Genomic DNA, 17,184 nt, shown 5'->3' with positions numbered 1-17,184 from the left:
TGCGTGTCTATTGATAGAAGTGATAAAAACTGAAGGATTTTTTTTACATTTAATTCACTATCACATGCTATGATAGAGAGCTTTGATAGCTATATTTGAAATGAATTTGTGTAATGAGCGGAAATGAAATGAATTGCTGATTTTACCACTCCACTGCGTTTATAAGTAAACCTTTCGATTTATCCACTTTAAGCACAACCCCGTCGAAGTCGAAAACCTAGGAGAGTCTTAATGGGCAACCAATGAAGCCATTAAAGGTATTATGCTTTGGGCATCGTTTCAGGATTTATTATGCATCATTTGAGAATATTTCAGGCTTGTTGAGATATTCCTCTCACTAATTTATTCTTAAAACACAGTTTACAGGCGATGATCTCTAGAATGAGCTGCTAAAAAAGATATTAAACAAGTTGTAAAGATGGAGACGGAAAATTCTAAGGCTTAAGCACGTCGCACACTTATCAACCCGGAAAGGGATGTAACCGTATCAACTCGAGGCGGTCAGTATTTTTTGTATGAAACTCCATACTGCAACGCACACTTATCCGCACCGTAATGTAAACGCCTCGCCTCGCGGTTGACAGCTCGCGAAAGGCGATACGGTGTTGATTCCTTTCCGAGTTGATAAGTCTGCTATATAGGTAAAGCCTGGTCCGTGAGCACATTGGACGGGATTCTACGTGCTCACGGACCAGGCTTTAGTAAGTAAGTGTGGTTTTGTTCCCCAGTCGACGAAGCAAATGATGTCGACTGTCGTGCCCTGCGTGCCCAAAAAAACTGCACGCAGGAAGATTGAATGAAGGCTACTGACACAACGCCATTCTTGTAGCGGAGTTTTGGGCTGACGCTGTGTAGGTTTGTTATCGACACGACAAGCAAAAGAAATCTGCTATGACCTTTACCCAGTTCTACCTCGTTTCAAAAACATAAACCCACTCTTTCGCGAAACACAAACTAGGTTTTACAGAAGCATAACGTTTACGGCTTTTGTAACGACCCTCCTTTAATGACTACAAAATGGCCGACGGATGTGACGTCACGCAAGTCACTTCAAAGCTTTTATTGCTTCTTTTAGGTTGGAGTGAAAAATAAAGATAATGTTTCGAACAATAATGGTCGTTCGTTTCAGCCAAATGACGTTCAATTCTGGACAAAGGCCTCCTCCCAAGGATTTCCACAAAGACCGGTCATGCGCTGCCTTTATCCAAATACTTCCCGCGATCTTCACCAGATCGTCAGTCCACCTAGAGGGAGGCCTGCCCTCACTATGTCTTCAGCCCCATGGTCGCTATTCGAGAACTTTTCTTTTAAACAAACTGTAGAAACCTACATTACGGAATGAACTTCATTCTCTTTTATTAAAAAAATAAATGCGCACGGGTGTGACGTCACATCGATAGCGCCGACCTTAGCGGGTGCGACCGGATATTGTTTTTTCAATTGAACATTGGAAATATGTGGGACAAATCAATACATTTTGTATCAGCCCGTCTGGCTGACGTGGAGAGTTTAGACTAAAATCTTCATTCCTTTTCTTCTTTTCGTGTCGACAACAAACCTATACAGTATCTGCCCAAAACTCCGCCACAAGCACAAGCACTCATCAAATCCTCCAATCAAATCTGCATTTATAATACTTCTGGTCAAGTAACAGATAATTTAATTAGGTAGGTACTAAATTTTACACTACGCTTCTAGTCCCAAACTAAGCAAAGCTTGTACTATGGGTACTAGACAACGGATATAAACATGCTTAAATACTTTTTTTTTGTAAATACATACTTATTATACATAGAATACAAACCCAGTCCAATACAAACAAATATGTTTATGCACACAAAATTAAATGTTTGTACTGTGCGGGAATCGAACCCGCTACTCCCGGAATAGTAGTCCGTTTCGAACCACTACACCAAACGACACCTTCTCTTGAGTTCAATGACTTCATACCTACTTTCTCGTATAAAACACATTCAGCCTAACTTTATGACTTCACATTACATCTTGGAACGCAGGTAATTCTGGAAATGTCTGCCTGAATTCTCGACTGGAATACAAAGATTCACTTTATAGCCTTATAAATTCTTCTTTTATCATCATTTAATTCAAATTCCAATTGGGCGGGGCACATAGCTCGTAGAGACGATGGCCGTTGGGGCAGAAAAGTTCTCGAGTGGCGACCACGGGCTGGAAGACGTAGCGTGGGCAGGCCTCCTACTAGGTGGACCGACGATCTCGTAAAGGTCGCGGGAAGAGCCTGGATGCGGGCAGCGCAGGACCATGCATTGTGGAAAACCTTGGAGAAGGCCTTTGTCCAGCAGTGGACGTCATTTGGCTGAAACGAACGAATTCAAATTCAATAATTTAGATGCTAGAAATATTTGCTAGAAAACATAATTATAATCACATGCTCGTTTTACAAAACAGATCTTTCAGCTATTAAATTATTCCCATGTATTTAGCCTGCAAGCAGACGTACAAATATTTTATCAGTCAGATTATTACTAAACATACAATGTCATAAATTAAATCAATGTATTAAATTATTTCGGCTTATAAATTTACAATGTCAAAAGGTAAATGTAGATGTCACAATAAAATTCAAACATATTCGTCAATGCTATAAAAACCATGGCTCAGTAACCAATTTATTAATTTCTTCTTAAATGCATTTCTTCATAAATTTTTTTAAGTTCCATTTTGTGGGTGTACAATATCCTTCGCTGCGTTTTTCGGTACATGGCCTCCACTCCAGAACCTTGTTGCCCCATCGGCCGTCAGTTCTGCGTCCTATGTGACCTGCCCATTGCCACTTCAGCTTGCTAATCCGCCGGGCTATGTGAGAGACTATCAGGAAGGCGCTGGATGCAGGCTACCAATGGATCGATATGGAAATTATTGGGGAGGCCTATGTTCAGCAGTGGACATCCTGTGGCTGAAATTATTGATGATGCTGATGATGATGGTTTATTAGAGTCAATTGTCCAATAAATAGTTTGTTCAAATACTACGTTTTCAGTCACACAATAACTGAAAACAAGAAGTCCGTAACAAATACGTCGTTAATTTAAATTTCACCATACTATTGTCTTCGAAATTGGCATATCTTCGACTCGATAAAACATTAGTTACGGTAGTGTGACAAACTCAGTAGTTAGTTTCTTTATTCTTTAGTTATGTTTGTGAATTTTGTGATAATTTTAATGACAGTAAGTCTGACTATAGGAGGTCGATATCCAAAGGTAAATTGTAAATTAATACTTCAAAACATCCTGTAATTACTATGTCTTGGTTAAGAATTGATGCTGGAATACAGGAACCATTTAAAAAAATACCGTTGGAGTGGACAAGTTCTCGTGTGGCTCGATAAAAAAGGCAAGGTGGACAGGTTTTTCACTCGTGAGAGGATCTGGAAAAGAACGCAGGAAACGCCTGGATAGAGGCAGCGGAAAACTTTGGCAGAAACGATGTTTATGATGATTGTATTTAGATTCAAGAGTCCACTAGAATGATAATATTCAAAGTCAAAGTCAAAATTTCTTTATTTGTTTAGACTAATAAATAGTTCTTACAAATCGTCATTTTGCTCTTAAGGAGCAAAATGTCTCATAATTTTTTTACCCTACCAGCGTTTCGAGACCAACATTTGGCAAGTGCTGAGAAGAAGCGCCGCAACAAACTCAGTCACCACTGTCTGCCGGTTAATATAAATAAACAGAAAAAGCAGTAGTAGGTATATTTGATTCAGGAGCAGTTCACTGAATTTACCACGCATTCTTGTATGGTGTATGTTATAAGAATGGGTATACGAAATTGCGTGGCATATTAAACAAGGTAGTAACGTGCTAATATCTAGACTTACAGAATAAATACTTAAATACTAGTAGAAATGACTCGCATTAATAAATTTGAATAACTTGGATTGACCAGTCCCCGAAAGCAGCGCCTGTTCACAGACATGACGAGTGAACCAGCCATCACTTCACTCGACCATATTAGAGGGAATGTAATGTATTCATCTCGAGTATCGTCCATGTATAGCCATTTTCCTGGAGTTTTTTAGGGGCATTGCAGCTACTCTTTATTCAATGGTATTAGCTGACTTCGAGTTATCATTATAACTTTCCAATGGTTAAGTTTAAGAGGCATTGTTCTTCGTTACTTTTCTGTATAACCCCACCACCGTAGCTCCACCCAATCCCAATGTGTGCTGCAAACCTATCTTTGCATTGGGGACCTGAAAAAAAGTATAAAAACACGTTAAAAAATTATGTCATTTTTGAATTACAAAAACTTCGTGACTTTGGTGACTTTATGTAGGTAACCAACAAAAACAAAAAACTATTAACGAAACGCAAAAGAAAAATGGAAGGAAATTGCTTTCTCATAGTTACAAACGCGATGTTTGTCTGGGCGAGCAAATATTTCTGCTATTTGCCCTTTTTGCTTTTAGGTTAATGTTTTTTAGTTTTGTGAGTACTTAGATATACTTAGTAATTTATAAAGTTATAGGAAAATAAAAATTATGCGTTGCTTAACTTACATTATGTAAATAATATGCGCACGTAATATCTTTTTTTAGTTTTCGTACGTATAGGTTTTTTCAGTCCCTATAACAATACGTGTGTTTTTGTCAGCTACGACCTTTTACCTTTTTTTTATCCACAACGAGGAAGCTCTTGGCCTGTATCTCACCTGATGGTAAGTGATGATCAGGCCGAAGGTGGAAGCGAGCTTCACCCGGAATCCTCAACCACGGAGGAACTGGCTATCTTACCTCTAACTGCCGGAACACAATAATGCTGTTAACATTGTTGTTATGGCGACAGACTTTGGTAAGATGGTGGTAGCTAGCCAGGCGGACTTAGAACAAGCCCTACCACCAACCAAACCGAACAGAAAAATCTGCCCCCACTGGGAATCGAACCCGGGACCTCTGCGTCTGAAGCAGGTGGTCTTACCACTAGACCACAGAGGCGGTTACCTAACGTATTCATGGTGAAACTGTTTCTCTTGCCTCTTTTGAAGCATAAGTCACAATCAAACTAGTAGGGAAGCCTCCTGCCACTCGGTGGACCGATGATCTGGTGACGGTCGCGAGAAGCGCCTGGATGCGAGCAACGCAGGACCGGTCCTTGTGGAAATCCATGGGGTGGGGACGGCCTTTGTCCAGCAGTGGACGGCATTAGATTGTAGGAAAGAACAAAGGAAAGTATGTCAATAGATTATTAAAATTTCATTCTTTCTATTAAGAAAGAAAGTCTTCGATTTTCCTGGAACAATATTCAAAGAAAACAAAAATATTTCCTGGAATTTGCTTTCATCCAGAAAAAGCGGCGACCTTAGTATAAATATAGCATCGCATAAACAAGAAAAATATGTGCCATGTCGTTAGAAGCGTTTTTCCCTACAAATGAAAAGGACAAATGCGTGTTTTTTCGTCGTAACATGTAAAGGTGCAACTAGATTTGAGCATACAAGCGAACAATATTCGCAAGGCGGTAAGCATTCTAGTTTTATTTGGCTTACGCTGCTTTGCCAGGTTTGATTGAACTAGAATAACTTTAGCCAATGCCCGGTATTGTGTTAAAATTCTGTCACTCTTTTTTATTTGCTACTTTGCTAATTTCCTGAAAGTAGCTATTATCATATCAATCGGAAAAGGCTGTGGTTAACTTTATATACAAAGTCTAATGATAAATTCGCGCTTGGACAGCCCATAAAAGTAAGCAAAGGTTACTTACCTTATCAGATTTATCAGAAACCTTTTGTGCAGTAACGAATCCATATAAGTGCTCATTACTAGCACGAGAGCATGCCACTATTGAGAAATTGCTACTTAGTAGTGTTGGTAGCCAAATTCAATGCTACTACTTATTTGTCGAAACATATTGCTAATTAGCATGCTCATTTCGAGTGCTTTGAGCATGCTGTTTTAAGCATGACATTTTATGAGAATGTGTTGCAGCACCTTGTTATTACTTAAACTTTGCATGTTCGCTATCTCTAGTCAGTTGCACCTTTACATATGAGGGAATGTTGCTGGAAGCCACCAAAATAATTAGGTACTTTTCTTGGCTTTTCCTGGATTTGAACATGTTAAGTATAGCCACATGTTATGACCAGTTGTGTTGTCTTAAACATGTTAAGAAATATAAAGGGAAACCACAGATTTCCATAAAAATGGTTTGGAAAAAATCATGATCATAAGATGTAACAAACATAAGAAAATAATTAAGGCGATTTGAAAATGTAATCATGCTGGAGTTTTACCTGATTTTGTTTGACATAAAAATATTTTCTTTTTATTAACATAACATTTTCGTTACTTTTAACATAACGTTTATGGTATTTTATTATTGTGTTATGAGTTTTCAGTTGCAAGATGACGTTATGACCAAACTAAGGTAGCATAATGCAATGTTAATAAATAATAAATAAAAATTCTATAATCTTTATTTTAGATAAACAACTTGAAAAAATCGAACTGCCTAAAGCGGGAATCGAACCCACAACCTTACACTTGCCGGGATTGATTTCTTCAAGTTTATTTAAAATTTAGTTTGAGAAGCAACTCTAAACGCTAAGGTTTAATAAATCTTCTACAATACTAACCTGTCTTGCTCCAGCATCTCCTCTCAATTGCCACACCAGCTCAGCACACTGGGCCACACCAGACGCTGCAATTGGGTGCCCCTTCCCAATCAGTCCACCGCTGGGATTCACCACCACTTTCCCCCCATAAGTATTATCCCCAGCATCAATAAACTTCCCAGCTTCCCCCTCCTTACACAGCTGAAGACCTTCATAAGTTATCAGCTCGTTTGGAGAAAAGCAATCGTGGAGTTCCACTACATCAATGTCATTTGGAGATACTCCTGTCTTCTGATACAAGCGTTGAGCAGCTAGACAAGTCATTCCATACCCAGCTACCTTCATCAGGCTGTTATCAGTGAAGACATCAGCCGTATCAGTAGCAAGCTCCATACCAACAATTTCCACTGCCTTATCCCAAAGATTATATTTATTGACAGCGTTTTCTGACATGATAACCACCGCGCCCGCTCCGTCACTATTCCTGCAGCATTGCAGTAATGTCACTGGGCCGTGTATTTTCTTGGATTCCAGTATTTCTTGAACAGTATACTCCTTGTCACTGATAGCTCTAGGGTTTCTTGATGCATGCTTATAATTTTTCGCTGCGATTTTCGCCAGATGTACTTCAGTAGTGCCGTACTTTTGCATATGCTCGATACCTGCATTTGCGAAGAATTGGACAGGCACTGGAGCGTCGGATAGTTCAGTGAGCTCCATCATTTTTTGGGCTTGCAATATTCCTGGCAGACTTCTATCAGTGTATTTAGACTTGAGGGCTCCAGGCGTCATCATCTCAAATCCTAGCGCCAATGCTACATCTATAATCCCTCCTTGTATTAGTTGGGAAGCTAAGAATATAGCCGTTGCTCCTGTAGCACCATTATTATTTACGTTGTGGATGGGAATGGCTGTCATACCGATTTCATAGCATATCCTCTGGCCATAACAGGAATCGGCACTGCATGGGCTTGAGGTATACCCAACGAATACTTGCTCTAGGTCTTCGTAAGTGATCCTCGCATCTGCAAGAGCGTCCACAATAGTTTCCTTTGAATACACCAAGTACGAAGTACTGCTAGGTTTAGTGAATTTACTAACACCAACGCCGACAATGTACACTTTGTTTTTCATGTTCACACGTTTGCTATCTTGAAGCAACCGATACGAAGTGGCAAATAAGGTGTTTACGATAACAATAATAATAATAATGGACGACGTATAATTTTATTTCGTTCGTGGCTCGATAACAATGTAACAGTAAACATTAATCTTATTAATTATACCATAAATGCGCTTAGCAGCCAAGGCAAATTTGATTACACTCGTAAGAAATGCTAAAAGTGAAGATATTTGAGTAGCTTATACCAAGAACAAATAAGATAAAAAACTATGTATTTACTTGCATATTTTTTTCTGGTCAATATTTTTTACCTACAACTTCAAAGCGTTTTTTGTCTACAAAACAATGGCAAAATGGCCGACGACGCGATGAAAGAAATTAATAAATATTTATAATTTGCACTAAAATAATGTCAGCTATGTTTTCGTGTGTAAATAATTATGTACTAGGTTAATTTTAACCTTAACCTTAGTTGACGACTCCAAAAATTTTATGCTGAATTAATTGGGTGTTTAACTGATATCTGCCATTACGTTTTATAGAAATTGTTGTAATTTATTATGTTTTCGAGTAATTTGATGTCCTGATAAATTAATATAGCCACCACTCGGTGGACCGACGAACTAACGAGGATAGCGGGAAGCACCTAGATGTGGGCAGTTCAGGACCGGTCATTGTGGAAATCCAAAGGGGAGGTTTTTGTCCAGCAGTGGATGTCTTTTGACGAATGACCCATGTTTTTCTTATTAATTTCGTTGCGGGTCCAATGACAGTTTAACATTCCCCGGGACAAACTTGACCTTCACTGGTTGGGTTTTTATTGGCGGTCAAGCTGTAGATCCTGGATACACAGGAGTTGCAGCGGTGGTAACGCGAGGTGGGAATAGTCTTCATAAGAGTTTTATGAAGTCAGTTATATGTATTTTGTTACACGTTTGTTTGAGATGTGTCACAACGGAGGGTAACATTAAAATGGCCTTTTTATGTAGGAATTTATTTATTAAACAGTCTTAATCAAATACTCTTTGTACAGAAATTTCCGATTATTAAAACGTAGGAAACTTTTTTAACCTAATTTTATATGTTGTTTACAATTGAGTAGCTTATAATTACATTTAAGTTTTGGTTGAATTTAAATCGTATTAAATCCAAGTACCTATTGTTATCCCAACTAATATTATAAATGCGAAAGTAACTCTGTCTGTCTGTCTGTCTGTTACGCTTTCCCGCTTAAACCTCGCAACCGATTTTGATTAAATTTGGCATAGAGATAGTTTGAGTCCCGGGAAAGAACATAGGATAGTTTTTATCCCGGTTTTTGAAACAGGGACGCGCGCGATAAAGTTTTTCTGTGACAGACAAAATTCCACGCGGGCGAAGCCGCGGGCGGAAAGCTAGTGTTATTATAAGGTCGAGTTTTAAGGTAGTAAAAGTAGTTGACACTTTTACAATTTCGATTTTTCCGTAACTTTTCTGGGTTGAATGTTTGAAAATCCTTTCTTGTACATGGTGATGACTACAGCGCCACCTAGACCAAGGTTGTGTTGGAGAGCGATGCGGGCATCTTTCACCTGAAACAAACAATCATCATCATCACTATTATCATCATCAACATCATCAGGTAATTTAGTATCCACTGCAGGAGTACTCTCTTGATTTACCACAGGCTGATCGCCAATGACAGGTCGCGCGACCCATGACAGTCCGCGCGACCTGTCACTGGTCTATGATCGCGCCGTGATCGCACCGGTGATGGCGATCTGCCCCCCTAGACAAAACGCACTTTTTGATCGAATCGAAAATCGAATCCGTCAAAACTCCATACAAAAAAGGGGCTTTTCGACCACTTTGCGACTGGTTTGCGATTATAATTTGCACTTTGTCTAGACCCACTGCACGCGTTTGTATGGTTGAAGCTTTTGCTTTCAAAACTTATACTTTGCGCATGTATCCAGTCTGATAGAATTTTTTTTTAGTTCCAGGACTTTAGGGATCAGAGTTTTAACAATATTAGTTTCTAAGTGATTTAGTATCAGGAGCTGAAATTGGAATCTATGTGCTTATTCATAGTGGTAACCAATACGTACTATCGGCAACAGTGTTAACTACCCATTGCCGGTCATGTCGTCTCGTTCTATCGCAAAGAATCACCATTTTTGATGAGAGCGAGAGCAAAAACGGAAATGTATATTTAACATTGTGACCAATGGTACAGTCAACAGCACATCAAGCTATACATTTTCGTTGCATAGTCGCCCCTATCGCAACTACGTAAGATACCACAGTGTTTACGTTGATGTGCTGTTGACCGTACATGTAGAAACGTGTTATCTACATTTTTGGCAGAATGATGACTATACAATTATACCACCCGCTGTGTATCAACAAAATAGATAAGTATCCATCACTCACGCTGAAAACTAGCTTCGTGACTTGACGACTTGTGTCATGTCACGATTTTCGCTGAGCGGGCGCCTTTTCAGCATGGCTGAATAAAGGTATACTATTCTATTCTATTCATCATACAATGATAAAAATAATCAAACAAAATAATGTTGATCATCAAAATTTTTATCTCTTGCCACCTACCTACTTATAAAGATAACTTATCTCATAAGTTACGTTATAAAAAACTTCATGATATCTAAATATTTTATCAAACAAATATAATACGCCATTTAAATGCCTTGAGAAAAGAAAATTGCAGAACCTAAGTATATTAAAAGAAAGAGCTTCCTCATTGTGGATAAAAAAAAATAGGAATATTGCAAATCAACAACACGAGTAAATACTCATAATAAATTATTATCAGGCCATTTAGTCCAAATATACACAGTATTCACATTAATTTTATCAGTTTGTCTTTGTTGTTAATAAAATAAAAATATAAAAACACACGAAGAAATATAACTTGAGCAGTTTCAAACTTTTTTGTAATTGCGATGTGAATAACCGATAAAAATTCTTTACTATAGATACCAATTATGGGCATTTCTACTGTACGGTGTATTTTTTCTCAATTCGGTGCTAAAATTTATATTTAGTTTTTTAAGTAGTTTCAATACAAAAAAATAAATGTTACTCCATTCTGAATGTAAAAATAGCATTGTCACTAAATATTGTGAAGTGGTTTATGAGAAATGTTAAGCATCGAATTGAGAGAGCACCGAATTGAGAAAATGAATCACGGAATTGAGAAATGAATCTCCAAATATAAAAATCGCTCCGCAAACTTAGAATTGATGACATTATGAAGAAATACCTAATATATTTCAATAATTAATATAATAAATACTTAAAACGTTTTGATATCTGATTGCTGGTCTATTAGTTAGATGGTTCATTTTAGGTTTATGTGTCTGAAATACCAATGGAATAAAACAAAAATCCTAATCAATATGTTAAATTTTAATAAGGAACTATAATAAATTTTTAATTTATATATATTATTTTAATTTTATTTAAATAAAACAAATAAATACATAACACAGGGTCTCTTTCTTTATTTATTCTTAACCTTAAACATAAAACAAATATTGCAAAACCCAAAAGCTAGATTGACCTTACACTATACCGAAGATATTATATCGGACGTCAGTTTGTACACGATTAAAATGGCACTCAAATAGCTAAAATACAACAAGGCACCAGGTGTTACGGCATTATAGCTGATCTTCGCCGGTACTAAAGGCTCTACACAAGCAGTTCAATTCCGTCATTCTCGAAGAAAATGACGGAATTGAACCTCCAGCATGGCACAGAAGTGTGGTGATAGCATTATAGACTCATCTCACTTATGTGGCGTGTTTACAAGCTGTTTTTGAGAGTCCTTACGAATCATCTCGCTCGCAGACTCGACGATTTCCAGCCTTCCGAACAAGCTTGTTTCCGAAAAGGCTTTAGTATTATGGTACACACACAGGTACGCTACGGCAGATTATACAGAAGACCAAGGAGTCGCGATATCGGGGATGATATCGGAGTCATGGCCTCCGTAGAGCCTTTCAACAAGTGGGTCTCAAAATGAACATGGACAAGACAAAAATCATATTGTCAAATGTCCGTGTTGCACCCACTCCTCTGAAGGTTGGAGACTACACTTGAAGTTGTTGACAATTGTGTATACCTGGGACAAGAGTCCAGATAGTTAGGTCCAACTTTGAGAAAGAGGTCTATCGCTGAATTCAACTCAGCTAAGCATCGATCGGGAAGCTTCGCTATTACGTCTGAAATACCGCAGCGTCTTAAGACAAAAGTCTTCTACCAGTGTGTGTTGCCAGTGATGGTGTATGGATGTGAAACTTGGTCGCTTACTATGAGCCTAATTCTTTAGGGATGTTGCGGATCCACTTTTTTCCACATCCGCGGATGCGGATGCGGATGCGGATTTTAAGAGGCTCACATCCGCGGATGCGGATGCGGATGCGGATGCGGATCTGTACAAAAAACTTAAGTGTTGGCTTAGTAGAGAAAGAAACACAGCCTTATTTATCATTTTTTATTTAATAATAAAGTAGAGAATGAATTACTTTTAGTAATTATTATATAACTTAATAATTAAATTTGAAAAACTGTCTTAAACTACACTTTTAGCTAGATTTTAGTTCATATGACAATTAATCTAAGATTTTGGATTCAAATTCAGTTTTACGCAACTCGTAGGAACGGCCCTTATTAAAGAAATTACAAGTTTTTAAATAGCTACCTATATAATTACTTAAAACTACTATAATATCATAAGGATAAATCAGCGATGTCAGACAATAATAAACGCCCGACAGTGCAACTGCTAGTTTATGGGAATCAGGCGTGGGTGTTCGTATTGTGCGTTGTTAGTGATATAGGAGCACAAAAGTAAAAATCACGGAATTGAGGCACACACGTCGGACAAAATTTAAATGTGTTACTGTATTAAAACCCAAGGACTTGCAATAAAGAAACTAATTTATATAGCTTTATTAACTATCCCTTGTTCTGTGAATGTGGGTTTCATAATGGGGAAGTTATTATTTCAAAAGTTATGAAACAAAAACGAGTAAATTCTGGAAACCGGACACTCCATTTTAGGCCAAATTTCGCCCGTTTTTGAACTTTCGGATTTTTTCAAGGCGAGATGTAAAACCTGACGGTCTTCTAAATATGCTCTCCATCAAGTCAAGAGTCCTATAAATACGTGAGATTTTTTTCAAGTCCGTACTTCAATTTTAAAGGTACTTTTTTCGCCCCAGTAGGTCGATCGGTCGTCTCCGTAGAAATGCCCTTATAATCTTTTAAGTCCTATCCTATAATCTAATTAATCTACAATTCAAGATCCACCAGATTAGACGGTCATAAAATAATAAAAAGAATAGAAATAATTTAACTAACCTGTCTATCACCAGCTTCACCCCGAAGTTGCCACACCAGCTCAGCACATTGAGCAAGACCGGTAGCCCCCAAAGGATGCCCCTTAGCTATCAACCCCCCACTGGGATTGACCACCACTTGACCCCCATACGTGTTGTCACCAGCATCAATGAACTTCCCAGCTTCACCGACCCCACACAGCTGCAAACCTTCGTAAGTGATCATTTCGTTTGCAGCAAAACAGTCATGTAATTCCACCACATCCACCTGCTTCGGAGAAATACCAGTCTTCTCATAAATACGCTTCGCAGCCAAAGCAGTCATGTCTGTCCCCGCAACTTTCATCAGACTCTTTTCAGCGAATAAAGCAGCAGTATCAGTGGCCATTTCTTGGCCTATGATTTCCACAGCTTTGTCCTGTAAACCGTACTTGATGACTGCTTCTTCAGACATCAGGACAGCTGCTCCGGCACCGTCACTAGTAGGACAGCACTCTAGTTTGGTCAACGGACCGTAAATCCTCCTTGAATTCAGAACCTCTTCAACAGTATACTCCCTCTTACTTTGAGCTCTAGGATTCTTCACTCCATGACGGTGGTTTTTCGCTGCAATCTTAGCCAAATGAACTTCAGTTGTTCCGTACTTCTGCATATGTTCAAGACCGGCGTTACCGAAATACTGCGGAGTTAATGGTCCGNAAGGTCCAGGTAGGACTTTGGTCATTTCTCCCATCTTTTCGACGTGTTTTCCCAAAGGATTGGTTCTGTCTGTGAACGCTCCGTTTCCTAAAGCACCGGGGCTCATTTTTTCGAAGCCGAGGGCTAAGGCGACGTCGATGATGCCTCCTTCTATGAGCTGCTTGGCGAGGAACAAAGCGTTGGATCCGGTGGAGCAGTTGTTGTTGACGTTGTAGATTGGGATCCCGGTCATGCCGATTTGGTATAAGACACGTTGTCCACATGTGGAGTCCCCGAAGACGTATCCACAGACGGCTTGCTGGATATCATCGTATTTGATCTTGGCATCAGCTAGGGCGTCTACAACGGCTATTTTCGCGTAGTCAGGGTAGTCTCCAGCTGTGCCAGGCTTGACGAACTTCGTCATGCCCACTCCGACAACGTAGACTTTTCTCGGCATTTTGACGTGCGTTCCTCTCTGTGCCTCGACGCAAACTGGACGGCTCTCTACAGTGTCAACATTTTAACGCTTGATAACGTTATCTGTGATAAATTAACCGGTTAAAGTACAGTGTCGGTATTTGTTTTTATAAAACATTTAGCGTGAAGAAAGTTGTTATCTATTAGGTATTTTATTGCTAGTACGCGTGTAAATAATCTTATTAATATTTATACGAAATTATTGCATAGATACTCGTATAAGAGGTTTAAGCTTCATTGAGTATTGAGATCTACAACTAATTCGTTCGAATAAAAATAACATGTAGTACACTACANGTACATTATTGTAAGTTACGTAATTTTGTCATAAAAAATTACCATGGAAAACCCTCACTCTGTAAAAATACAATAGATTTTCTTTGTTTTTCGACTACTTCAACTATTATAAACGTCAAAAATTTAACAAATTCGACACAAAAAGACCGGTTAAAGTTAAAGTGATGCAAGAACTTGCACAATCATTGTTATTAAGGGTAAATATCTAATGTAAATTAATTATGTAATTTATACATAGTCACCGTGTGGGTTGACGTATTTTATGATAGTATTAGTTTTATCAAAAATGATAACTTTATGTCCTGCTTTTGACTTGCCTCTTGACACGAGTACCGTTTGTGATTGTAATATCAGATTACAACGGCATTTCGGGTTCGAATCTTGATAGGGACAAATTTTAGAGTTATGAGCATTGATTTAGCATTATTTATACCAGGAATGTAGAGAATAATCATTTAAGTAACAACGCATACAAATAGTTTTCCTGTAATTTTTTCTAAAGATTATTAGCAATTTATATTGCACAAATTACTAATAGTCCTGTTAGCCCTGTCATGTTAAGCTATTAGCTTGTGTTACGAGTGGGCTCACCACAATAGTCGAGCGGCGGTGGGATTCGAACCCGCGTTCCTCGGATCTCGAGTCGGCCAGTCCGACCCATTCACCGTTCGGCTATCGTAGTCCAAAAAATATTTACTGTTCATGCATTCAGCGCCTTCCTGCTACCTTTATGAGGTCCACCTTGTGGGTGGACGTCCCACGCTGCGTTTTCTGGTACGTGGCTTCCACTCCAGAACTACACTACCAACCAGGCGATGTGATAATCATTGGGGGAGGCCTATGTTCAGCAGTGGACGTCCTGTTGCTGAAATGATGATAATGATGATAATGATGATAAATGTTCACATAAATCTTTGTATTGTGCTGGGATCAAACGTGCGACCTTTGGTATAGTACCAGAATCCAATAACCTGCAATCACCTATTGAGTTGTATTTATTTATTTTCAGGGCATGGGACCTTTAAATACTTTTGGTGAAGATGACGATGATGATTACCCCACTGGACTGAAACAGTACGGCTTACAGGTAATTAACTATACAAAATTATTAATTGGGAAGTACCTGGATGCAGGCAGCGCAGCGGTCGCTATGGAAATCCTTGGGTGAGGCCTTTGTCCAGCAGTGGACGTCATTTTGGCTGAAACGAATGAACGAATACACATAAACAAATAGGTAAATATTAATTATTTAATGTCGGTACATACGTCGGTACATCAATCTAAATAATGTGGCATTTTGTGTTAATGTGATAAGATAATTTAGTATCTGATGTACTGTCAACTGCAATGATGACTATGCTACAAAATATGAAGCTACGTAATGTGATAACAAAGAAAGAAGGAACGCATGTTATACCATAAAACGACGTATTCATTAGGCAACATTTGTTGATAAACACTGTTCATAAACTGTTCATAAACAATGTTTCATAATGTTTCATCATCTCTGTAAACAGTTTATAAACAGTCCATAAACATAGATGATGAAACATTGTTTATGATACATGTTGCCGTGCTACCCCGCTATGAGTGGAGAGTAAGTGTGAACGGCCATGTTTCAGAAACCTGTGTTTATGGTAACCTTGTTTCACACTAGTCCTAAACAGTTTATCAACAAATGTTGCCTAATGAATACATGGCTTTAGGTATCCAACTTAGTTTACCATGGAAAGCACTGAGAAATAAACAGCTTTATTCTTATACTAGAAGCCGCCTTCGACTTCCTGTGTGTATTATCGTGTTCGTTCGTTCGTTTCAGCTATAGACGTCCACTGCTGGGCAAAGGCCTCCTCAATAATTTCCACAACGACCGGTCCGGAACGACCGCCCGCATCCATGTCCTTGCCGCGGAAAAGTGGAAATATTTTTGTTTGTAGTATGTCCCAGACTTACCCCCTTACTAATAAAAAGTTACACAGTTGTTGATCATTGTTTTAAAATGACATTTCCATACTAAACGTCACTTTAAAACACTGATCAACGAGCGTGTAAGTTTTATTAGTAAGGGCTTTAGTCTTTTATTTATTTGTTTCTTTCAAGGCACCAAAGTACTACCACCCGGTCTTCAGAGGAGCTGGAGCGCCTTCTGGTGGGGTAAGAGCATGATAGTTAATACTCGTATTATACCTGCATTATATATATTTTTTAAACTTTCTGTGGAAATGTCCAAAATTAATAACAATTTTAATAATTAGGGGATGTCTGCCGGTCTGGGAGGAATGCCACCAAGATCTGGACCATATTTCAAGGTAATACTTAATAATGATTAGTATAGTATTGTACAATGTTTTAAAGAAATAAAGTAAAATAATTATTCAGTATCAACATTACATAAATTACAACTACACATGATGTGACATGATGCTTTAGTTTTATAACATGACGTCATAGGTATTTAGATCTAATTTTATTTTGCAAACAAGTGTGTAGGTATTTCAATGTGCTGTCAACTATAGATACTTGCATCAAGGGTGGTCCCAAAAAACTAGTTCACAGACAATTTTGTGGATCGCAAAGAAATGGGTCAGATTGCTAACTTCGAACAAATCATTGTTCTTCCGAAACTCCAATTTCTGTACTATCTTTTATACACTCACCCAGTTTGCT

General features: G+C 38.4%; 2 protein-coding genes across 2 annotated transcripts; both read right to left on the bottom strand.

Moving 5' to 3' along the window:
- Positions 1-3,985: 3,985 nt before the first annotated feature.
- On the bottom strand, positions 3,986-8,435 carry LOC114355366 (non-specific lipid-transfer protein-like). The gene is made up of 2 exons (XM_028308166.1): positions 6,616-8,435; positions 3,986-4,237 (listed from the first exon to the last, which is right to left on the bottom strand). The coding sequence occupies exons 1-2, from the start codon at positions 7,726-7,728 to the stop codon at positions 4,139-4,141; spliced, it is 1,212 nt and encodes a 403-aa protein (XP_028163967.1). The 5' UTR covers positions 7,729-8,435; the 3' UTR covers positions 3,986-4,138.
- A 262-nt stretch (positions 8,436-8,697) lies between these two features.
- On the bottom strand, positions 8,698-14,236 carry LOC114355367 (non-specific lipid-transfer protein-like). The gene is made up of 3 exons (XM_028308167.1): positions 13,085-14,236; positions 9,117-9,288; positions 8,698-8,883 (listed from the first exon to the last, which is right to left on the bottom strand). Exons 1-2 carry the CDS (start codon positions 14,198-14,200, stop codon positions 9,163-9,165), a joined length of 1,242 nt encoding a protein of 413 aa, XP_028163968.1. The 5' UTR covers positions 14,201-14,236; the 3' UTR covers positions 8,698-8,883; positions 9,117-9,162.
- Between the last annotated feature and the right edge of the window lie 2,948 nt (positions 14,237-17,184).

Source organism: Ostrinia furnacalis, unplaced genomic scaffold (genome assembly GCF_004193835.3).
Source record: "Ostrinia furnacalis isolate ACB-3 unplaced genomic scaffold, ASM419383v2 OfSCF2395, whole genome shotgun sequence".
Lineage (NCBI taxonomy): Eukaryota > Metazoa > Arthropoda > Insecta > Lepidoptera > Crambidae > Ostrinia > Ostrinia furnacalis.
This window is presented reverse-complemented; position numbering and strand designations above follow the sequence as displayed.

Coding starts and splice junctions, on each gene's coding strand:
- LOC114355366 (XM_028308166.1), bottom strand. CDS start 7,728: ATGAAAAACAAAGTGTACATTGTCGGCGTTGGTGTTAGTAAATTCACT. Junction 4,238..6,615: donor GAGATGCTGGAGCAAGACAG/GTTAGTATTGTA, acceptor ACTTTTTTTCAG/GTCCCCAATGCAAAGATAGG.